This window comes from Chelonia mydas, chromosome 2, assembly GCF_015237465.2.
Source record: "Chelonia mydas isolate rCheMyd1 chromosome 2, rCheMyd1.pri.v2, whole genome shotgun sequence".
NCBI lineage: Eukaryota > Metazoa > Chordata > Testudines > Cheloniidae > Chelonia > Chelonia mydas.
The window spans coordinates 201,863,975-201,888,106 of NC_057850.1; the positions used below are offsets into that span (position 1 = coordinate 201,863,975).

At 42.7% G+C, this 24,132-nt stretch overlaps 1 protein-coding gene across 8 annotated transcripts in view; it reads left to right on the forward strand.

Annotated features, from left to right (window-relative positions):
• OSBPL3 (oxysterol binding protein like 3) overlaps positions 1 to 24,132 on the forward strand; it is a 134,720-nt gene that overhangs the window by 72,314 nt on the left and 38,274 nt on the right. For 5 of the 8 annotated variants that reach the window (XM_037890517.2, XM_037890519.2, XM_037890523.2 and 2 more), the window contains 6 exons: positions 4,651 to 4,777; positions 6,453 to 6,556; positions 6,674 to 6,766; positions 7,355 to 7,508; positions 13,660 to 13,790; positions 20,179 to 20,286. In XM_037890517.2, the coding sequence (XP_037746445.1) occupies positions 4,651 to 4,777; positions 6,453 to 6,556; positions 6,674 to 6,766; positions 7,355 to 7,508; positions 13,660 to 13,790; positions 20,179 to 20,286 (717 nt within the window). The remainder of the gene's footprint in view (positions 1 to 4,650; positions 4,778 to 6,452; positions 6,557 to 6,673; positions 6,767 to 7,354; positions 7,509 to 13,659; positions 13,791 to 20,178; positions 20,287 to 24,132) is intronic. The other 3 variants (XM_037890522.2, XM_043541037.1, XM_043541038.1) reach the window with 1 other exon arrangement.

Genomic DNA, 24,132 nt, shown 5'->3' on the forward strand with positions numbered 1-24,132 from the left:
AGTAACCTTAAAGCTCTTTACCTTATTGGGTCTCAAAGTCAACAGAGCGAAATCCACACTGACTCAGACTCCAAGCGTAGCATTCATAGGGGCAGTGTTAGATTCCAGGTCAATGAGCTTACCTTCCCAGCTTCAAGCGCACACATGAGCATCCATGAGAACTTACCTGGGATTTATGGCCTCATGAACCTAAATGATATAGTTTGCTAGACTTCACCTCCACTCCATACAAGGGTGGCTGAAATCAATGTATCTACAGCAGGTATCACATAGACATAATCGTCATGGTCCCACAAGAAGCCCTCTTCTCATTAAACTGGTGGAAAGACCCTCTTCATGTGTGCAACCCCTTTGCATCTCTACCCACTGAGACTGTGGGGATGGACACCCTGGGGAGCTTATCTAGATCACCAATCCCCCCCTACAATAACCTTACACACACACACACACACACACACACACACACCCCTCCCTCTCTTTAGGTCAGGACCCCTACAGTTACAACACTGAAATTTCAGATTTAAATAGCTGAAATCATGAAATTTACTATTTTAAAAATCCTCTGACCATGAAATTGACCAAAATGGACTGTGAATTTGGTAGGGCCCTAATTATGACAACAGACAAGGGGAAGCAAGAATGTCTTTGCTCAGTCAGGAGGGCATGCAGCTCTGGAGTTGGTGCATTTTGAATCAAATCGCACCACTAGCTGTGTACCTTCCCAGCCTTCAGAACAGCTTGGCAGATCAACTCAGCGGACAGTTCTCAGACAACTAGTGGTACAGTACATCTTTCACAAGTAGGGATTCCCAGAAGTAGATGTTTGCCCAGACCATGACAAGTGTCAGGCATTCTGTTTCAGAGCGGGGGCTTCAGCTCAATGGCCCGTGACAGATGCTTTTTTCACCCCTGGACACTGGGACCGATCTATGCTTTTCTGCTGATCCCCACGATACAGAGGATTCTTTGGAACTGAGGCAAAAGGCAGGACTGAGGATTAGGATAGCCCCGGCATGAGCCAGGCAGTTCTGGTATTTGGATCTGATGAATCTCTCAACATAGCCACCAAGCACATGACTTCCTGTGGCTGACATGGTGTCACCGAACAATAGTCAGATCCGGCATCCAGACCCAACCTCCTTACATCTGGCAGCCTCGAAAGAAGCTGCCCAGCTGGAGTTCAGAACAATCCGATCCACAGCAGAAAAGCCTCCACTGGACTTATTTAAAGCAAAGTGGAGGAGGTATTCCAGTTGGACATTTCAGCACCCGCTTTCTCCCCTGACAACACCCATTTCAGCAATATCGGACTATCTATTAGCCCCGAAACAAGTCTGACTTTCTATCAGCTCCATGCAGCAGCAATAGCTGCACTTACACTCCTATTCAGGGTCATATTGTATATTCCCACCCTACAGTGGTAGGGTTCCTTAAGAACCCTCATTCATCTATTTCTCCCAGTTCAGGAGCTCCCTCCCCCTTGGGACCTCAATATACTATTAGCAGGCTCGTTGGATTCTCCCCTCCCTTCCCCCTTGAGCCAAAGCTATTTCAGAATTCTGGGTGAACCTATTCACTCATCTCCCAGTATTCTTCCCCAGGCCTCGCTCCACCTCCAGGGAAGCAAAACTTCACCCACTTGATGGAGTGAAGGGCACTGTTTCTTTACAATGATGGGACAAAGTCATACAGAAACATACCTAGACTGTTTGTAGCCTTTGTAGAGAGGGTCCTTTCAGGCTAGGTAAGTGGGTCTCCAACTGCATAAGGCCGTGGTATGAGTTAGCCAGGCTAGAGCCAGCCCCCTAAGCACATTAGAGCTCATTTCACTAGAGCTCGTGCAGACTCTGCTGCCTGCTTGAAGAATATCCCTATTTCTGAAATCTGTAAGGCAGCTACAGGGAACTCGGTCCACATCTTTAAAAGACGCTATTCTTTTGTAGCGGTGTCCAGATGGAATTCCTGCTTTGGTAGGGATATCTTGCACTCGCTCGTTTAAGTAGCACTCCTACTACCCACCTCCGAGCAGAGACAACTGCTTCCTATGGACGATCACTCAAAAGAATGGTTACTTACCTTACAGTACCTGTGGGTCTTTGAGATGTGTTGCCTGTATGGATTCCACGAACTGCCCTCCTTCCCCACTGCTACAGAAACCTACTCCTCTGGGATTCTGTATTGGCAAAGAAACTGAAGGATGGTTGGATCCACTCCACCCTTTATGCACACGGGTGGGGAAAATGCAAGGATATCTAAGGCACGGAGGCTCCCCTAACGGACACTGCTGCCTGAAAGAATCTGATCACATGCATAGCAAGAGTGGAACCTGTGTGGATAATGCAACTTGAAGAACCAGAGGTAGGGTAATGTAACTTTATTTTTAATATGAAATACTTTAGTGTACTGCCAATTTATTAACCCACTTTTGAAGTCAGTGGAGGCATGCCAGTTTACACCAGCTGAAGATTTGGCCCACGGGCAATGTTCTGTGCTACACATTGTAACAGCTTGTAGAATGTTTGCATTCTAAGGGTTAATGTTCTCTTTGCGAGTCAGTGTGTCCAGCTAGATGGAGCTATAAAGGCGCTTGCTTCCTTCCCTGCCTCTTTTTTGGCAACTTCTCTTCCCCCCACCCCTCCAATTTGTATATGAATTATAGGGCAAAAGTAAGTTTCATATTATGAATTTTGGAGAAGTAAATGTGGAATGTGTGTACAAAGTTGTTCTAAATTGTACATCTTTATAAACTCCATCTGTACATTCCAGAAGGTGGGTAACATGTTTAATACATATGGATGGCTACAGCTTTCTGCAGTGATTTTAACGAACTAGAGCAGCTGTATGGCTGAGCAACCATACATTAATTAATGATAAAGTTACTAATTGATATTTACTGTCTTGGTTCTGACTAAACAAGCTGTATTTAATACACTTATTCTAATGTCCGTATATAAAACCAATAGTATCAATAGATATAGTGTATTCAGTTTTCTTCCCACCCCCATAAGTAAAAAGGACTAAAGAAAGGCAACAAGCTTATTACTATAGAGGGATAGAAGAGACTTTCATATGAAGATAGATTTAAGGCTTCTATTGCTTAGTTTAGAGAGGAGCTGAGCAAGAGGAAACATGAAAGAAAAGTATAAAATAGGTGATAGAGATTATCTAGGCCCTTCCAATTAACCTTTCTCATAATACTAGAATAAAGGGGACACACAATGAAATTGCAAAGGAAGCAACATATTTAAAATGGATTTTAAAAGAAATGTTTTATGAAACTTCTAAATTAGCCTGGGGAACTTGCTCCTGCAAGAGTCTACTGAGGGTAAAAAGCTTACTGGGACCCAAAAAAGGCTTAGGCACTTGTATAAATAAGAAGTTCCTCTGTAGTTCTTCTAGATATGATAAGAGTATTATCAACCAACCACCGACTCATTTTAGTGTTAGGAAGAAACTTCCCCCATAAGCGTGTTACTGCATAATTGGCCTTTTGGGGGGATTTACATGTTCTGAGGCATGTGATACTGGTTGCCGTTGGAGACCGGTAATAGAATAGCAGACTACATCAGCTATTGGTGGATATAGCATGGTAATCCTTATGCAGAAGAGGCATATAGTCAAAAGGATACTAAGGACTATCATTCCAGATCCTCATAATTGAGTCAGACCAATGGTCCATCTAGGCCAGTATCCTGTCTTCTGACAGTGGCCAATGCCAGGTGCTTCAAAGGTAATGAACAGAACAGGCAATCATTGAGTAATCCATTTCCTGTTCAGAGGTTAGAGACGCCCAGAGCATGGGGCTGCATCCCTGACCGTCTTGGCTAATAGCTATCAATGGACCTGTCCTCCGTGAACTTATCGAATTCTTTTTTGAACCACATTATAGTTTTTGGCCTTCTCGGCATCCCCTGGCAATAAATTCCACAGGTTGACTGTGTGGCGTGAAGAAGTACTACTTTGGTTTTTAAACCTGCTGCTTATCAGTTTCATTGGGTGACCCCTGGTTCTTTCCTTATTCACTTTCTCCACGCCAGTCACAATTTTATAGACCTTTATGACATCCACACTTAGTCATCTCTTTTCCAAGCTGAAAAGTCCAAGTCTTTATAATCTCTCCACATACGGAAGTTGTTCAATACCTTTAATCAGAGGAATAGGAACATTAGTCAGTTCTTCAGATAACATCTGGTGAAACTTGCCCCTTTCTTTAAAATCTTCCTAACATTTAAACTATTTGTGGTTTGTTCCTTGTTTTGCTGAGTCGGAAATGGGGAGAACATTAAAGGCAGATGATGTGCTATTCAATTTACTACTCTGACATAACTGGTTTCAAGTGTTTAAACCTTTTTAAATCTACTTTTTAGCAAACCCAGTTCTTGTTGGTTTTTCTTCTGTATTTGGCTTTCTGTTGCTAGTAGCTGCTAGTCAGCTCACTCCCTTATTCAGATTTTCACATATCCATAAGGGGTGGTATTAAATAAAAAATGTGCATATCTTTGTTGACTCATATATTTGTGACACCTTTGGTGCATATAATCTTCACCAGCTTCTGAACCTGGTTCTTTGCATCTGGATGCCATAAGGTATCTTCACCACAATAATAGATTGTCTTTGTATTAATCATTCATTTCTGTTTCTTTGGAACAGGCAGGCAGCATGACAAACCAGAACTCATTGCGAATTGGAAGCAGCTTACAGTTTTCCTGTCCAAGTAGTGAGTCCAAGATTCCACCTTGGCTACAGTCTTCTGAGGATATGGAAAAATGCTCAAAAGGTAATGTTATTTGAAGGAACTTCAAACTATTAGGTTATTTCAGATTTCCTGACTGTACCTGGAATGGACGAACTCTGTAAGGGCTGTCCTCGTGTAGTGTTTACGTCTGAAAATGATGGTGCTAGCTTTTTTTTAAGTGAATTATGTCCACATTTTATAGGAATAGTCATTTTCGAGTACCTCCATTTCTGGGCAGCCAACATGAGACTTCTTAAAGGGGCCTGACTTTTTCAGAAAGTTTTGGGCATCAATCTTCTGATGATCAGGCTTTGAGGTGTCTCAAACGAGGCACCCAGAAATTGAAGCATCCAAAATTACTAGCCATTTTTGAAAATCTGGGCCTTAGTGGACATCACAAGTGCCAGCCATATTTACAGTCCAAGAGCTTGAGGTTCTTTTGAAGTTATTTCCCTGTAGAACAAAAATACATCAGCAGCAGTTTAAGCTTGCCTCATCAATATGCCTCTATCCTGACCTAGAAGGACCCACATCTAGGGGTGAGAAGATAGTACAGTCTCTAAGCCTGTGGTATCATTGCCCTCTCCACTAAGGGGACTGACTAATGCCAAACTGTGGTAACAATCTTTGTGCTGCTGACACCAATCTGTTACAGACTAGACTGCAAAGACAAGGTGAATCAAAGTAAGACTTTAACTCTGAGGTGGGCAAACAATGGCCCACAGGCCACATTTGGCCCGCAGGACCGTCCTGCCTGGCCCTTGAGCTCCCAGCCGGGGAGGCTAGCCCCCAGCCCCTCCCCTGCTGTCCCCCTTCCCCCGCAGCCTCAGCTCGCCGTGCCACCAGCGCTCTGGGCTGCGAACTCCTGCCAGGCAGTGCGGTGGCGTGGCAGGCTCCAGCCGGGCGGCACGGCTGCCAGTCCTCATAGAATCATAGAATATCAGGGTTGGAAGGGACCTCAGGAGGTCATTTAGTCCAACCCCCTGCTCAAAGCAGGACCAATCCCCAACTAAATCATCCCAGCCAGGGCTTTGTCAAGCCTGACCTTAAAAACTTCTAAGGAAGGAGATTCCACCACCTCCCTAGGTAGCGCATTCCAGTGTTTCACCGCCCTCCTAGTGAAAAAAGTTTTTCCTAATATCCAACCTAAACCTCCCCCACTGCAACTTGAGACCATTACTCCTTGTTCTGTCATCTGCTACCACTGAGAACAGTCTCGATCCATCCTCTTTGGAACCCCCTCTCAGGTAGTTGAAAGCAGCTATCAAATCCCCATTCTGAGCGGCATGGTAAGGGGCGGGAGTTGGATGAGGGGCAGGGGTTCCCGGGGGGCAGTCAGGGGACAGGGAGCAGGGGGTGGTTGGATGGGGTAGAGGTTCTGTGGGGGTGTGGTCAGGGCACAGAGGTGTGGATGGGGTCGAGGCAGTCAGGGGACAGGGAGCAGGAGGGGTTGGATAGGGCTGGGGGGGGTCCCAGGAGGGGGTAGTCAGGAAGGGTTGGATGGGTTGGGGGTTCTGAGGGGGGCAGATGGGGGTGGGGGCCAGGCTGTTTGGGGAGGCACAGCCTTCCCTACCCGGCCCGCCATACAGTTTTGGAACCCCAATGTGGCCCTGGGGCCAAAAAGTTTGCCCACCCCTACTTTAACTGCATATAAAAAATTACATCCCATGTCTCCATTTCTTGGGAGAAACTGGAAGTATTTTCTCTTTCAAAACAGATCTCTCTTATTGTCACACATATTTAATGGAAATGAGCCAGCTGTTACAGAGCATGGAAGTTCTCCATAGGACATGTTCAGCACCTGCTATAAATGCCATGCAGGTCAGTTGTAAAAATTATTACATCAGGGAAGTGGGAGGGGTGTCAAGGTGTTGTTTCTTCTTAGCAGTATTATTTTATGACACCTACCATTATTCTTGTTCCCTGTGTTGTTAAAAGGGGGGACCTTTTGAAAGTCCAAAAAAGGAAAAAAGAATTCACAGGAGGTGGCGGCCTAGAGTTATTGGGAAAGATGCTAAAGGAATGTTGCAGGTAACTGGAACAGTCTCTTTCCTGCCCTAACCCAACTTTCTCAAAATACTAACCTGCTTATTGATCCTTTCTTGCTCTATCGCTTTTAAGGACATTTGAATCCTTCTAAATCAAGTAATATGTAAGACTGAATTTCACAGTGACTGACATCCATAGCAAAAATCCCATTGATTTAAAAGTGGTCAAGATTTCACACACGATCTCAACTGACCCTCCATTTCCGGGCCCAGAAGCCATTGCAAATCTTACAGTACTGTTTAACTGTCTGTTTACCTAATGGCTTCCAGAAATCATGTTGTTGGGGAGTTATAAGTTTAAACCATGGTACAACAATATTCTCTCCAGCACTCCCCAGACCAAAAATAATGTTTTCACTAAATTTTTGCCAAATCTCCAAGTTTGAAACCTTTGAGCATGTTCTCTCCTATTCTTTGGTTTGCCAAATGTACTATCCATGCAAAAAACCATTGCTGATCAACAGCAGTTCTTCCCATGCTGTTGTCTAAGGCCTGATTGTACATTGTCTGCAATGTAAATGTAAAACTTTGACTTGTCATATTTTACCAACTGTAAATGTCCTCCATTTAGGTACCTACAGTATTTTCTGCCCCCATGCGACTGCATGCTTCCAATCCTAATTTATCTACAATAGATTTTGGGGAAGAGAAAAATTACTCTGATGGCTCTGAAACATCAGAATTTTCTAAAATGCAAGAAGACTTGTGTCACGTTGCACATAAAGGTGAGTGAGATTCTATGTGTTTCTTGTATGGCTATGTGAAGTGTCAGCTAAAATAAAAATGTGATATATCTGAGCCTGGCTTATGTTAAAATTTGTAAGTCCTGGATAACATCACCTCCCATCCCCCTGCTTCCCAAGATGTGACAGGCACTGAAATGCGGTGGGCTCAGGTCATCAAAATAGTAGCTTAACTGTTGAATTATTTTCTTTTCTTCAGAATTTTAGATTTGGAGCCAGAGTACAGTCTGAGCCCTGTCCAAGTCCAGAAAATGTTGTGGTTTCACAGTTAGAGCCCTGTGCAATGCAAAATGTGGATCCACATCTGATCTGCAATCCGTGGCTATAAAGTGAATATCTGCAGATTTGCACGGCTCTACATGTAATACATAAATTGAAACTCATTTTGTGTATACTTTTTTTAAAAGTTGATTCTTTTTAAATTGACTTCAGTTTTCCTTTAGCTGCTTTTCAGTTCATAGTACACTCCAGTGGTCTCTTTTCAAGGGCAGAACCCCATCAAACCCAGAGACCTCAGAGTAATAAGCCAGTCTGAATGGAATTGTTGGAATTTCCACTCCCTGTTGAATGATGGCGGCCTGCCTTTCCACCCAGTTTTATGTGTAATCACTCAAGACTCTGTTATCCTGGGAAGAAGCAGTTGTTCTAAAATCAGTTTCTATAAATGCAGCAGTATATTGCTCCTGTGTGTGTGAGCGAGAGAGTGCGAACTCTCTCGCTCATGTGCGTGTTTTCTCTCGCTTGCGTGTGCACACACAGTAGGCATTCAGGATGGTTTCAGTATTTCAGAGCTAACATTTGTTTGTGATGCAACGGTTGCTATGGTAGTAACCTATTTTTAGTGAATACCGAAGAGTAAAATCTCATGGTAAGCAACCACTAGTTCAAGCTGCCACTGAACAGCCGTCTCTGCAAAAACTCTTTTTTCCATAGCTATGCTTTGCTAACATGAAATAGCCAGCCAGCCAGCCTTTCTCTCTCTCTCTTTTCTCCCCCCACATCCCCACCCCACCATCTACTGTCACACCCTAGCAGTATCTTTTTATTTGGAGGGTGGGGGGAGTAAGGAGAGTCCTAGTAAATAAGGCTGTTATGAACAGGAAATTAAATGACTTTTTTTTGAAGCATTCCACCATTAATAAGGACATCTCACAGAAAACCCACTTTCCCTGGCTATGCAGCAATGTTATCATAAACATTCCTCATTTGTTTTTCCCCTGTGGTGGAGGTATGTTTTAGATACCGTACTTACATAAGTGAACTCTCTTACCATTGAGCTTTGCAAAATCACATGTGGTCAAAATTAGATATGTTTTTTTTTAAAAATGCAGTAGCACCAAATAAGATGTTTTAAGAATCTTTTTCCTTGAGATAATCGTGGCAGAAATATTGCTCTCTTAGAAATGAAAATATACATCATGGCTATAGGCTTTATGCTAGAAACCCAAGTGCAATACCTGTTTTTTGCTGGGGTGATTGTTGGCTCAGTGTCATTTAATGCCCTTTTATGAAGGGTATATAATAACTTCTTAATGCTGCTTTATTTCACGCTGCCTCATCTATACTTCTGAAATAGGAAAATAATATTTTGAATGGAGGAGAGGTTTGTTTTATCTTTTGTGAATTAAACCAAATGTAGCATTTAAAAGGCATAGTCTCTTTAATAAGTCTAAATATGTGCTGATACATCTCCTGGAGAGTAGATATATATATATATTTTTAAGGCATATATTATGTAGTTGGAGATCAGACATGTCATCATTTCAAAATTAAGAATTTGGGCAGTGAGAGTAAAATCAGCCTTTAGTTTCACATCTGAAGTAATATTTTTTTGAGAGATTACACGAATACACATTCTAGAATGTTATCTAAAATGGTTCTGGCCCTCTGACTCTGAGTGTATTCCCAAATAATATTTGAGGAGAGAAGAGTTCCTGTGGGAACTGCACTTGTAAAACTAGCTACAGCTGATATACTTGTCTTTCTGGTGCATTTCTCTAAAACATTTGAGAATGGTATAATGAATAAAAGCTGAGAACCAGAGCATGATGATGACTTACAATGCAGCATTTTAGCATAAGAGCTCAAGAATAGTTCCTACTCCTCGGGGAGTTTAGATACACCAGCTCACATATTTAACTCAATCCCCAGGTGGGTCGGTAGAGGGCCCGTCTATTTTTCCATCTGCCAGAGGTAATCTCAGCTTACCAGTCAAGGTCTGGAATGTGGCCAAAGAGCTAGTACATTTCTCGGTCTGCCCTGCCTGTCTTGCTTTCCCATATCTGGTTCCAAATGTCTACTGGCAGCTACCCTGAACTGTGCCTCAGGTTCCCCAGGTTTGATCCCTCCATTTCATCTATAGTCTTGGTCACAGCCACCCTGAGCTAAGCCTCAGTTTTCCTAAACTTGGGCTTCAACTTCAGGTGGTGCCTTGGATGCAGCCAACTTTGACCTGTCCCTCAGTTCCCTCCAAAGGTGGTCCTCAGTTATGGCTGGAATCTAAGCCACAGCCACTCTGAGATGTGCCTCCATTTCCCCAAGAATGGTGTCAGTTATGGGTGGAGTCTTTGGCCACTGCCACACTGAGCTGTACCTCAGTTTCCTCAGTTTTTGTCACTTGCAGAGATGCTCACCATACTGCATGCCCCCTCCTTGCAGGGGAAGCACTGTGTCCTTTGGCCCTGTCCCTAAGCTCCTTCTCTGAGTTGGATCAAAAGTGTTTTTGATCTGTAGTATTCTGCCTGCTGGGAAGACCCCCCCCACCCTCCAGGCATTCACTCTGCAGTGGGGGGAGAGCCCAGGCAGCCACCCAATCGGTCCCCTCTGCGGTATGGGGAGCCACTCAGTGGCACACCCATTGCCCACTCTGTGGTATGGGGACCTTGGTCAGTACCCACCACTGCAAGAGGCCACTCACCTTTCCTACTCTCGCTCAGCCTGCCCTCCCCCACTGCACATGCTCTCACGTATGGATGAGGAAAACCCTCTGCCAAAGGAAAACAGCTGCCCTTCTCTGGGTCCTGCAGCTGCCTGTCACTGCTGCTACTGCCCTGTCCAACTGTGGTGTGATCCTGGGGTGACTTCAGCCAGTCCTCCCCTGGGACCCTGTTGGTCACCCTGAGGCTCCTCTGGACCCCTAACGCCACATGGTGGGGCCCTGGCAGGCTCCTCTGCCGCCTCCTTGTTGCAGCTGCTACGGATGGGCGATTGAGAGCCTTGTGGTGTCCCCCTTACTGACTGGGAGGGGGAGGTCCCCTTCCTCCTGTGCCTCTGCACCCCCCACTGCCTGGGGTACCGTAGCTCTGCATCCTGTCTCATATGTTTAGGGATCCTCCCCCCTCCCAGGCCAATCTGAGGTCCCCCATGTGCTGGGTGGGGACGATTCCCCACCCCCCCAATCTCACCATGCTGCTGCGTCTGGAATTGGTGCTGTTGCTTCCAGCTTGATCCTGGTAAAAGGGCTTTTCTGAGGCTGCATGGGGTATAAATCACCCCATTGTAGGGGGGGGTCTTAAAAGGGCCAGCACCTCTTTTCTTGACAGCCAGGCAAAGACTGCCCACATGGAGGCTGTGCAGCACACATTGTAATACTTCCATTAGGAAATGCAGAATGGCTACGTACAACTTAATGCAGTATTGAAGAAGGCTCATCACCCATGAGTCTTGTAGTTGTTGTATCCTATTAGGTTGACTACAACTTGCTGTTTGATGTTAAAATCCGATGCACCATCTGAGGCACACTGCGCATACGCTAAGAAGATTGCTCTGGTAATCTCATGAGGGTTGGAAATCAGATTTTGCACAGTGCTCTTAGAACGCTACAGTCCATTTCTTTTAGGCGTGATAAATTATTCCTCTGCTCTTAGTAACCACTGTAAAATTGTGAGTGGGATTTCATAAATGGCTTCTGTAAGCTTTGCACTGCATATGACACAAAAAGTAATTAGGAGTATGACTAGGGTATTGTGTCTACATCGTAACTATAGGCAAAGATTTTCAAGTTGGGCACCTAAAATCACTAGTTCCTTTTGTAAATCTTGAGTGCAAGTCTCTTGGACCCAGTACCTGAGTCTGATCCCTTGGTTTTAACTCAAAAGACTCACTGACAGCATAGACAGAGCTGGCTGTACAGCACTGTAGGTTTCCTCCCAGTAGGGGCTGAGCATACAGCATTCCCTTTTGATGGTCACTGGGAATTGTGAATGTTCATTCCCTTTTATGATCAAGTCCCTTTAGGGCTTTTCTTCACTGCAGAGTAAACCTGGGCTCTTACTCATGTGTTGCCCCAACATCTCTCCCATCCACAGATACAAACCTCTAATCTGAGTTGGTGTTTTACACCCCGGCTCACTGGTCCATCCAGTGGTATAGGCTAAAGCCTGGGTTAAGCTTTCACTTGGGATGGTAACCTGTCCACTTTTCAGTGAGGACACAGGCTAAGCCAGTCAGGGACTGATTTTTCTCCAGTGCCTCCCACAATTTCCCCCATATGCCCAGAAGGACAGACAAATTCTCCCGCGATTCACTGAGCAGTTCAACTTACTGCAGCGCTCAGAACCATGGGATGTGTGCCCAGAAGTCCCAGTGATACATACAGGTGAGTGCAGCACCAGTCTTGACTCAGTAACTTTGCAATATGATCACTCACACCTGAGCTAGGCTGACCCGGGTGCCGACTGCCCAAGATAACTCTGCAGTGAAGACATACTCTTGATAGAACTAGTTGCTTTCCTCTCCATTTACCTTTTCATTTGGCTCCGTCATCCTCACTTCTCACAAATCTTAAGCCCCCATCTACTCTGTGAGCATGTGAATGTAGTGTTGCCAACTCTCAGTTATGTGCAAGTTTCATGATATTTGGTCCTACCCCTAAATCCGCAGCTCCTGGAATCAAGTGAATAAAAAAGTACTGTATGAGAATTTCAGCAAAGTTTCTAGCCAACATGGTTGAAGAAAAGCTTGAAAAAAAATGAACCCATGTACCCCCAAAATCTCAAAGAACAGAAAGAAAATGAAAGGATTCCAAAATGTATTACTACTTGAAGTCTTATGCTTTTTAAGCTGATCTCATGAAATTTTTGGGGCCTGACTCATGATTTGTGAACACTTGAGGTTAGCAACACAGAGGTAGGAATGGAAATAGAAGTGTGAAGTTTGCATAGTATGCAAGTTACCTACTAAACAAATTCAATATCTTGTTGTTTGTTCCATTTAGTTCTTGTAACTTAAATGTAAATATCCCCACACTGATAGATACAGCATGGCCCAAAACCACAGAGCCCTGTTCATGAGCAAACTATTAGCCTATGCACAGTTGGATTGCTTCCCCTGTGAATCAGTTAGCACAGGTTAGCATGTCTCCTTGATTTTTCACTGGAAACGTTACTTATTCAAGGAATGTAGGATAGATCCTCAAGTGTTTGGAGCCTAAAACCATACTGAGGAAGGGAAGCAAGTTAATGTAGCACATGCAGTTATAATGCTACCATTTATAATAAAGAATCAAAATACTTTGACTCTGAAAATACAGGAGCACAGAGCATTTGTCATATAATAAATACTTAATTTGCAATATTGTGGAAATTGCAGATCCCTCAATATTCGGCTTCTACCCAGGCAATTTTGCCAGCCGTCTGGCTGATGGCGGGAACCGCGGACATCCCAGGCAGCTGGCGGCCAGGGCTCCCATTGTCAACCCCATACAGTGACTGTAATATAGTTTCAGCAAGTCTGGTTATCAAAAAATTTAGCAGACATAACATAACACTTGAGGGTTTATATTGTTCCAGCAAATTTGTCTTTTTTAAAAAAAAAAGTGTCTTCTCTGGCTTTTCCAAATTACCACAATTAATAAAGATCCATTATTACTTTACTTTTTCTATGTCTTGTCCGTAACTCAGCAGCAATTATTTGACAATCGTCCACGATCCAAGTAGGGCCTTTATAAGAAGCATTTTTCCTAGTAAAAATCCAGGTCTTAACCTTGGGTAACCTTGCCTATCTTTAGTGCTCTGTCCCACAAGTCTTATTTCTGTCACTGTATATTAAGCTGCATTGAAATGTTGTTTCACAACTGGCTATACAACTGGTGGCATTTTTCTAACTGTCTACTTTTTAAAAAAAATTATTTTAGCTTACGTCACCTTAAAGTCGGCTTTTAGTACAATCTCCGTTGAAAGAGAGAAACTGAAGCAGCTGCTGGAACATGATGCAGCCTCATCTCCATCTGCACAAATAGCTGGGTTGAAGAATGCCTTATCATCCGTAAGTAATATGTCGAGTTCAGTGAAATTCAGAGGGATTGGTTATAACAGTTCATAAGATCTCTCATTTTTCAGTATCTTGGGTTATATATCTTATTAATACTAAAGCAAACAGACTATGTATATGGTGTTTCATATAATCTGCTTATTCCAAACCTTGGAGGTGCGGATGTGCCCCTCAAATTAACAGGACATTACTGTGCAGAGTTAATCTATCAATCATGTATTTTATTAAGTATTGGAAATACTCTGTTGAATCAGAGCTGCTGTTTGACAGTGATCCAAAGTTACTATTTTCTCTAATTTGGTGCTTCGTATTATACTAACAGTACAAATGGCTGTTGGAAACTGCATAACCCGATGGATCATAGCTGTGAAATTATTCATAATCCTAGCTGTGAAATTATGAAGCCATGTGGCATTATAAACAGAACGGTCAGAGAGCAGATTCTAATTTTAAAATTTCTATTTTATTTTTACCACCAAGGTGTGGGGAGGTTTGTATTACAGCAGTCAGGCATTGCACAACATGCTTTGGCCTAAAGTCGTTTCTTGGGCAGCTGAAACCTTTGGCTGCCCCTGCTAAACGAATCGAAATGCAACTAAAAACAGTAGTTCTGCTTTCGCTAATGCTTGTTCATAGTTTTGCATTGATTAACTTTTTTCACTGGATTCTGGTGAAGAAAAGACTGCTATAAAATACAATCCCTGGACTGGCACCAGCTTAGTCTCAAGCAGTCAATTTGAGATTGATTTTGAGATTCCCACTCCCAAGACTGTTGGTGATCAAACTCCCGAGATTCACATTGGTTGATTTTCAGAGAGGGGAGAGTTGTCATTGCCTCTCTCTTAGATTGTAACTTATCTTGCAATCTTCTGGTTGGAGGCGGTGGGGACTCTGCTGTGGGTGAACTGATATAACTTGGTGCACTGCTAGAGTTAGCATAGGTGGTAACTACCATTCGCTTTCCAGAATCTCTGTTTATGGAAAGAGTTTCTAGCTCATAGCATCTCTACTAGTCCAACTTCTAGCTGCCTCCTCTCTCCACAGAAATCAGAGGCAGCTGAAGCTTCTTGCATGCCAGCTGTGTTCATTTGACCACACCTTTCTGTTTGCTTCCCATGAGGCCTGCTTCTGAGAGCTAGATAGGTCACAGCTGTACAAGCTGTCATTTTCCAAAGTTATTTTCTTACTACTTTTAAATCAGTAAGGGGAAAAAAATGCTTAGTTAGGCTCTCTGCACAGAGTGGACAGTCAGTTGAGTGTATAACCTTTTCCCAAAAGGCTAAATATTGGTCTTCAGATGCTTCCTCTTGGATTCCCCGTGAAAAACTCTCTGCCAGCTCCCATCCCCTGCTGTTGCATCATAGGACTAAAAAAAGGGAACGCCACACTGAAAAGAGTGCTCCGTCTGTGAAGCTCTACACTCCTCAGCTCAGAATCCACTGTGAGACCTGTTCTCAGCCTGTAAAGCCAGAGAAAGTGATAGTGCAGCAGTAACCTGATCATCCCATGCAGCAGGGAATGTTCAGGAAGAAGCCAGGAGCTTTCTTTGCTGGCATTTGGAAGGGTGGATGTACATCAAGAGTGTAGCAGTTATGATCCAAGTACCAAAACTCTTCCTGGCTAAGAGCTGTTTCTTTTTAAATAGAGCTCCAGCCAAAATCCCCACAGTCCTTACCCAGATGTTTAAAGGGATTTCTGGGCAGCCTGAGTTAAGTGCTCAGAGTAACAGGCTGTGAAGGTGATCAGGAAGATTTAAAGAGAGAGAAATCATTCTACTACTTTCTTCCTGGCTCTGGAGAGAGGGAGGCTGAAAGACAAACTCATTCCTATCTTATCCTGTAAAAGGCACTCCGCTCACAAACAAAAGGTACTCTCTCTTGCTGAGAAGGCAATAATCCTGTCCTTCACAAACAAACCAAGAGCAGCAAATAATCAAAGAAAAATCCCTCTCCTTAGGCTGAACACTACAGGAAGGAGAACATTCTGCAGCAGACCATAAAAATCAGGAACAGGATACATAGGAAAGGTGTCAGTTTTTTCTTCCTGTCCATTGCTTATGTAACACTGTAGATTAGTAATAACTAGTGCTGTTCATCTAGCTAGTTGAAGGGGAAAGATAAATACCTACCTTCTGAATTCAAACTCATTGATTCTTGGTGGTGTGTATGATGTCTTCCCTCCTCCATCATTTCCTCCCCCCACCCCCGCCCCAATATAATCATGAATAGATCAGAGAAGGCATTTCTTTGGGAGAGGGGGGAGAGGAGTAAACAAGATCAAGAAAAAAAAATCTGGTTCAGTTCCTGAAAGAAGACTCAGTGATGGCTTCTGTAGCTGGGGCCATGGTGCTCCCATCAGAAGGTGATTTTTCTTTCTAGTAAACACACTCAAAGAAGAACTGAAAATATGTTTAAGGATTCTGAGGCCTTCATCATCAAATATTGACACCTACTTGCTTCATGAGAGTGGGGTTGTACTGGTGCAATCATTTCAAAAATACAGACCTCTCATCAACCCAGAGGATTTTTTTGTCGTTTTTATGGATAATGTCAGTGTCCACATTCTTCATAAGACACTAAATATATATGCAGTGTTTTTCACCCCCCAGGGCTGTGGTCTGCAAAACAGTGGTTAGGGGAGGCTACTGTGGCTGAGACCATGGAAATCGGAGAGACTCACTCAAAAAGCCAATAATTATTCCTGTAAGCTTGCAGATGAAAGGTGGTTTGTCTGGTGGTCATTTCCATAATAGGGTTGTCAGGAATCCATCTGCACCTCTTCCTGGCTGAGAGCTGGCTCTTTTCAGTATATCTCCAGGAAACACTGGAGAAAGTGTTGGCAGGGAATATAGAAACATGCAAATGACCTTTTGTCAAATTATTCTAAGAGCCAGAGGAAATATTTCAAACCCAGTTACAGTAAGCAGTCCTTTGGCTGTATTCCTAGCAGAGATTTCCCCAGAAGATATATGGTATCCAATAATGAAAATTCTGAAACAAGAACACCGGAGGCTGACCCTGTCTTTCCCCCTCCTCCTCCTCCTGACTAAAAAATCCTGCACAGTAACCGGAGAAGATGACTGAGGCTGAACACAGAATTGAGGATATTTCTCTTCTTTGTGATCCAGCTGGTCAGCTTCAACAATAAACACCTGGGTCTTAGAAATTTTGCGGCAAGGATATGTGATAGTCCTCCTCCCAGCTTCCTCTCCATACTTCACTCAGCCCTGACAAGCATCAGACCTTCCAAAAGATAGATGGCCTATACTTCACTCAGGGCCATAGAACCCATCTGACCAGAAGAGTGTCCAGGGACTGCTCCACCTTCTTCATAAGGGAAGAGACCCAGGAGAGTGATGGTTATACTAAACCCCCAGTACCTTATTAAATGGATAAAGAAATCCACATTCAAAATAGGAAACTGCAAGATCAGCAGTAACTGCAAAATCTCCAGAGACTATAACTGGCAGAAGCATTTCCGGTTCTCAGGGGCGGTCATTATGAGATTCTGTTTCTCATACAGATTAGACCTATACCTGGACAAACCCCAAAAGGCTTCATGAAGCTACTGAGGGGCAGACAGTAATGAATTTTTGCCAGAGCAGAGCTCCTGTACCTCTGTTTGCTGCATCAGTTATGAATATAAAAAAATTGTTTGAGCCCCAGCACCTCTTCCATTACAAATTAAGCACTAGTGGCAGTCATTATTAAGCTGAGGTTGTCAGGCCCCCTGCTCTATCAATTCCAGGATGAACCAAATCTCTTCAAGAATCCAGGGAACCAACAGCCAAAGCCTTAATTGTTCTCTAGGAGTACTGTATCCACCCAAACCTGAAGAAGGGACACTAAAAGAGACTATCCAGCCTCAGAATGGAAATAGACACCACAGGAGGCTTCATAATACTTACAAACCAAGAGAGGAAGGGATAATCAGACTCCAGAATAGATCATGCAGATTCCCCAAAAGACCAGTTCTCAGACATTCAGACATGTCTCAAAATTTTGGGATCTGTGATGACACAAGCTTCTTTTATACACCATTGCAATCATCTCTGTGCGTCCAGTTCTCAGATGGATCACAGCCTGTTCAACCAGGTAAGTATCAGCCACCAGGGTTGAGAGGTCTCAGGCAACGGCACATATATGCAGAGGCCACCTAGCTATCCATGTCTACATTCACCATACATTATGCAGCTGATGTACAGTCTTCCGCATATGAAAGCGAGAGTGTCCAAGAGGCAGTCCACACATACGCTCCTTAAAATGACTTTAGTTTTTGGGTTGCACTAATATTTAGACTATATGCTTTTATCTGAGCCTGCCCTATCTTATTACTTATAGTTTGTTATTCCCTAGGCATTTCAGGGCTAGTGGAAATGCTAAGAACTAGAATTGAACGTTCTTAGCTGAAAACTTCCTTTCTGGGGAATGGTGTGTCCACTAGTCCGTCACGGCCACTTAGATTACACTGTAGACTTCACATTTTATCCAGCATCGATGCTGCCTTTGTAACCCCTCAAAACTAATTTTATATAGTTAGTTATTTAAATATGTTCTATATGCAGTTTAAGGGAAAGTTTATTTACAAGTTATCAAGTTTATTAGTGAAATTGTTTAAAGATTTTAGTGTTGTAAATTCAGCTTCAGAAGCACTTATTTGGGAACTAAACAGGGCCTTGGCCAAAAAGATGTGGCTTTCGGGTATTGAGTTTCAACGGCATCCCGTTTCTGCAGTGAAAGCACACACTCAAAAGTCAGGACTAATGAAGGCTCTATTGCCAGAAGGGTAAATATCGGGAAGGAAATGTTTCATAGTGCCTCTGCAAACCTTCTAATGTTTAATGTTTCCTTCCTAAAATTAACAACTCATCTTGTTTATGAAATGGTGAGGGAATATTTGTCAGGGTCTTAGGCACCTGGTATAAGGGGTTTGTTTGTTTGTTTTTTGTTTCATCCTGACTGAAACAAGTGAACTCACCTCCCCATCTGTCTTACTTCAGTATTTAAAAACTACCCACTCATGTTTAAATGTAAAGGAAACATTCCCATTTGATACAGTGTCGTTATGCTATATATAAGTGGTTTCTTTTCATAATAGATCACCTTTGTATTATTTTTTTATTATTATTATTTGAAGAGATATCTGCTTCTGAAATGGAGTATAGAATGGGGCATTCCATTATCACTGGTATGGAGAAATTTGTGTTTTAACTGTTAGTGAAAACTAATTTCAAAAATTAAAAATATATATAATTTCAAAATGTTTGGTAATAAAATATTTGCACTAAACAAAGTCTCACAATATCTTTCTCAGTTTGAGGGAGACAGCTAGTCCCATTAACTTCATAATCCTGTTTGATCTTGCACAAACTACATGAACAAAACCTAATGTTGTTGAATTTAGGTGTTAAAATATGAAAAGTGCCTTTCCTCACTTTCACTTCTGTTCCCCAGTGTTCCAGCCACTCTGCCAATGGAACTGTCCCTCTGCCATCACTAGAGTTCTTGGAGAAACACGCTTGGCCTCTGGTGCATAAGGGCTGTCCTGTGCTCTCTAACACTGCTTGCTCCATCCTTGCCCAAGTAGCGTAGTGTTTATAACCCACAGGTTCTGATGCAGCAGAAAGAAGTGGATTTGGGGCAGTTTTAGAGTAGCAAAGCCAATCGTGTGGCTGCTCTGGGGATTACTTTTAGGAAAAGTGCCAGTAGTCTGGTTTGCTGTCAGTGATGCAGTGGCAAGCGAAGGGAAGTGTTTTATGTCGAGCTGAAAGGGAAATGCATGTTTCTAATTGCACAGATTTATAGTTCTGGGGGAAATAGTTTGAGTTAACAGGCATGATTAGAGAGGATAAGTTGTAGAAGGGGATAGAGGAAAAGACCTCAAGGGGGAAAAAACCCATAAACTTATAAAAACCAGCATATAACCTCTGGTGGCCTAAGATTTCCCATAGAATATCAGGGTTGGAAGGGACTTCAGGAGGTCATCTAGTCCAACCCTCTGCTCAAAGCAGGACCAATCCCTAATTTTTGCCCCAGATCCCTAAATGGCCCACTCAAGGATTGAACTCACAACCCTGGGTTTAGCAGGCCAATGCTCAAACCACTGAGCTATCCCTTCTATCTCCCCATTGTGTTTATTTGAAGTCTCCCTTCCCTCTTCCCTGCCCCTCCCCCCCAGATACTCATGTTTGAGAGAGGAGCAATGTCTGAAGCATTTGTGATATACTAAATGCAGGACCAATAACAGGTCATGTATCTAGTGACTTTTTTTCTTTTTTCTGCTTCATTCAAAGTTTTCTTCTGCCTCTTTTGCACAATGAAGCCACTGTCTGCATTAGCTAAGAAAACTTTATAGCCACAATATTTTTTGTTAAATGTTCCAGACCATAGCACAAAACACAGATCTTAAAGACCGGTTACGCAGAATACATGCCGAGTCTATGCTCCTTGATTCAGCAACTAATGCAAAATCAAGTCCCAGTTTGGTGAAGGTGGGTATGGATTTCCTGTTTCAGTGGTGTCTGTTGCTACAAACCCTTACACTTCGACTGTTGCATAGCTGCGTACTGTCTTGTTCCTCTGTTCCCCATGCAGTGAGTTGTATTAGCAAAAGGCGCTCCTCTTCCCTCATGCGTGTGGCTCACATGATGTTGCATTGTGCAGTATTAATTTAGAACAGTTTTTCTAAACACTTCCATTGCTTTTTGCTGGCAGGTCCTTTGTTCTGCTTCTGTTACTTGCCCCTTGCCTTAGGCATGAGCAAAGTCACCCCATCACTCTATCTGGCATTATTTTCTCTCAACGCTGTCTGTTTTCCTTGATCATTCTCATGTTCCCTAGTTGCTACTGTCACCCGTATAGCAGCTTTAACACAGAACCCAAGTAATTGCAGAAGGGGAAGGGTAACTTTACTGTAAAATACAATAAGTATTGTACTTTGGGTGTATTTTGTTCTATTGAATTTGGTTTGACTCCTTGTTAGTACAGAACATCAGCTGCCAGGGTGTTTCACTCAGGGCTAGTTATATTTTTAGATAAGTGCTAATAACTTGCAAAACTAGGTCATTCTTTTAATTAAAAAAAAAAAGCAATGGAAAAATGAGATATATGAGCAGTTTTAGCAATTCAGTTTTCCTTGTATGTAGCTAGGATGTCCCCTACATGTCTCAAATGTCACTTATAAATAAAAAAGTTACCCCTTGAAGGACAGAGAGAGAGAGTGTGCGTGTGTGTTCATGTTCTGTTTCTGGTGGATTTCCGAAATGTTAAATCAAAGAAACTTCTGTAGCAATTGTATAGTAAACGTTTCATTAGAAGTTGAGTGGGAGATTTCATTTTGTTTCATGTCCTCTGTAAAGTATTAATTTCCTTTATTTAAAAAAAAAATAAATTATTCATCATTCAGTTAGTTCAACTGTCTTGGTATAATGTACAATTTGAGCTAGATTTTGGTCACACTTGTAGATTTTAAAGTGTAATTGATTGTGCTAGTGGTCTTTGCTTTTTATCCCCTTGAGAATTTGAACAGTGTTCAAAAATGTATAACAGATCTTCTGGATGTTAGCTTATCTCAGACCAACTCCTAGTCTTGAAAAGATTTTCTTATTAATACATAAAAGGCCTTGCCATGACAATGGGTCAGTGCTGAAGTAATGTATATACCATGCAGTACATGCCTAAATTCATAAGGAAAAAAACCTTTAATGTTTCATTCATAAACTGTCCATAACTTGGCTCAGGATTTATCTTCGTTAGCTCAAGGACCAAGGCACTTACACTGGACCTGTTTCATTCTAGTTAAATGTGTTCTGGAAGACTGTTAGAGCAGTGTACTCTAGAGCAGTGGGAGTGGTGAGAAAGAGAAAGGGCCACTATACAAAATTTGGTTTAAGTGCACTCAAGGATACTATTACTTTGCCATTCCAAGCTTCCTGTGTCATTTTTCAGGGTAAATCTAATTTATTTGGAGGGTGCTAATTGATTTTATCATGTTGAAAAGTATTGAATTTTCACAGGATGGGCAACTTTATTCATCCTAACTCTCTTGATGCCAGAAATTGGCAGGATGTCTTTCTTAAGCTCCGGTTGCACTCTGGCCGTGGTTATACTCCAGAAATATACCACTTATTTTTACTTTGACTGTATGATGTCACAGGGCTTTGACTCAGTGACAGCCTCTCTCTGCTCTCTACACTCTCCGGTGTAATCATGGCACTTTGGTAACAAATTATGATGATAGACCCTGTAGAAATCAAACCAGTGTGTGGGAGGGGGCAAACCTAGTTCAAGATTTAGGGTAAAAGTTTAGTTTGTCCGTATAGCAGCTCATGACTTTACTTTATTGCTCATCTTGGAGTCTTGTGAAGTAAAGAAGAGAAAATAAAACTCCCACATAGTAAATTGTAAGAAACTACCAGATTCTCAGATGGGACTAATTAGTTCATCTTGTTGCTTTTTAATATTGTTTTCTGTCATATACGCAATCCCAGGAACAAGAGTTCTCCTGTAAGACTTTGATTATTAGATACCTTCCTCCTCCTGACAAAGAAGAAGATTATGAAGCTTTAAATATTGTGAAGTCATACCTTTTTTTTTTTTCTTCTTCTGTTTTATCACAATTTGTATAAGAAAAATCAGTGCTGTTTTTGGTATGTTAGTTCACTGATCTTGTACAGAATTTCATAGTACAGTAGAATCTTATTGACTGGCATAAGCTCCCATGGAAATGCACCTCAATTAAGCAATCCTCCAAATTCATCAGAGCATCATGGATATGTGGCACTAGTGCACGTCACTTCCTTAATGCATTGCTTTAAAAATATAAAGCACTAAAACAGTCTATTAGATGTAAGAGATTTGATTATTAGAACAAAATAGGGAAGCTGCAGCATGAAAACTTTGTGCTGTTAAACACCTGGAAACTATTGCAAATGTGTCTGCAGATAACACTGGGCTAGCTAGTGCTTTTTATCCTCAAAAGGAGGATCAGCTCAAAAGAAACAAACAATTAAAGAATGGGGAGTTAATGGACTATGGCAGGGAAGTTTGGGCAAGCAGGACAGGGTTGGTAGCTGGAAACAGATCTGGCATCATATGAAGAGGAGTGGAACCACCTCAAAAGATCATGGATTGTGGGGGTGGAAGAGGTTTGTGGACAAGGAAGATGGGGTGCAGGAAGGGAAGAAGGGAGAAAGAGAAGTGGTGGTGGACCCCTGAAGTGCAGGTGGCAATCCAAAATAAGAAAGTGGTGCATAAAGAAAGAGAAACAAATCATAGAATATCAGGGTTGGAAGGGACAGCAGGAGGTCATCTAGTCCAACCCCCTGCTCAAAGCAGGACCAATCCCCAGTTTTTCCCCCAGATCCTTAAATGGCCCCCTCAAGGATTGAACTCACAACCCTGGGTTTAGCAGGCCAATGAGCAAACCGCTGAGCTATGCCTCCCTCCATCTGTTGCTCCTTGTAAAATGAGCTTGTAAACGACCCACAGTTGGCTGGCAAAAAGACTACTATAGCATTACAAAAATGAGACTCAGAGGAAAGGAAGATGGTGCTGCAACACCATTTGTAAATGATGACTAGAGGAGACTGCTAGTAACACCCGAACAAGCAAAGGAGAGGTGGAAACAATACTCTGAGTCTTTCTGAAATGAGGCGAACCCCTTTCAGGTGGAGTTGCCCACATGTGAGCCTAATGTGGTGCTTGAGCCTGAGATAATGGAGGGAGAGGTGAGAAATGCAGTCTGGAAAATGAAGAATGGTAAAGCAGTGGGACCTGATGAGGTGACCGTGGACCTGGTGAAAGTCTTGGGTTAGAGAGAGGCATAAAATAGATGAGCAGAGTGACTAAAACGGACTGGCAAGACAAGAGATTCCCCCAAGATTGGTGCAAGTCTATCTTGATCCCAATACATAAGAAGGGAAGCATCTGTGAATGTGGAAACTATTGAGGATTAAAGTTACTGTTGCCTGGGATGATGGTACTGGAACATATCTTAGATGCTAGGATTAGGAGATGGTGGAAGCCATCCCCATATAAGAACAGTTCAGCTTCAGGAAAGGATGAGGAACCACAGATGTTTGTCATTCCGCAATTGATAGAGAAGGGGCTAGAGTACCAACAGGATCGCTCCTGGGCTTCTATAGACCAAGAAAAGGCACCTGATAAAGTGGACAGAAGGATACTCATACCAGTGCTGAGGAAATATGGAGTTTCTCATAATTTAATAACTATGGTGCGTGCACTGTGTAGATTACCCAACATGATCCAAACATGTTTTGGAGCGAGCTCCTTTTGAAGTGAAAGTTGGATTGCATCGGGGGTTGACCCTCAGTCCT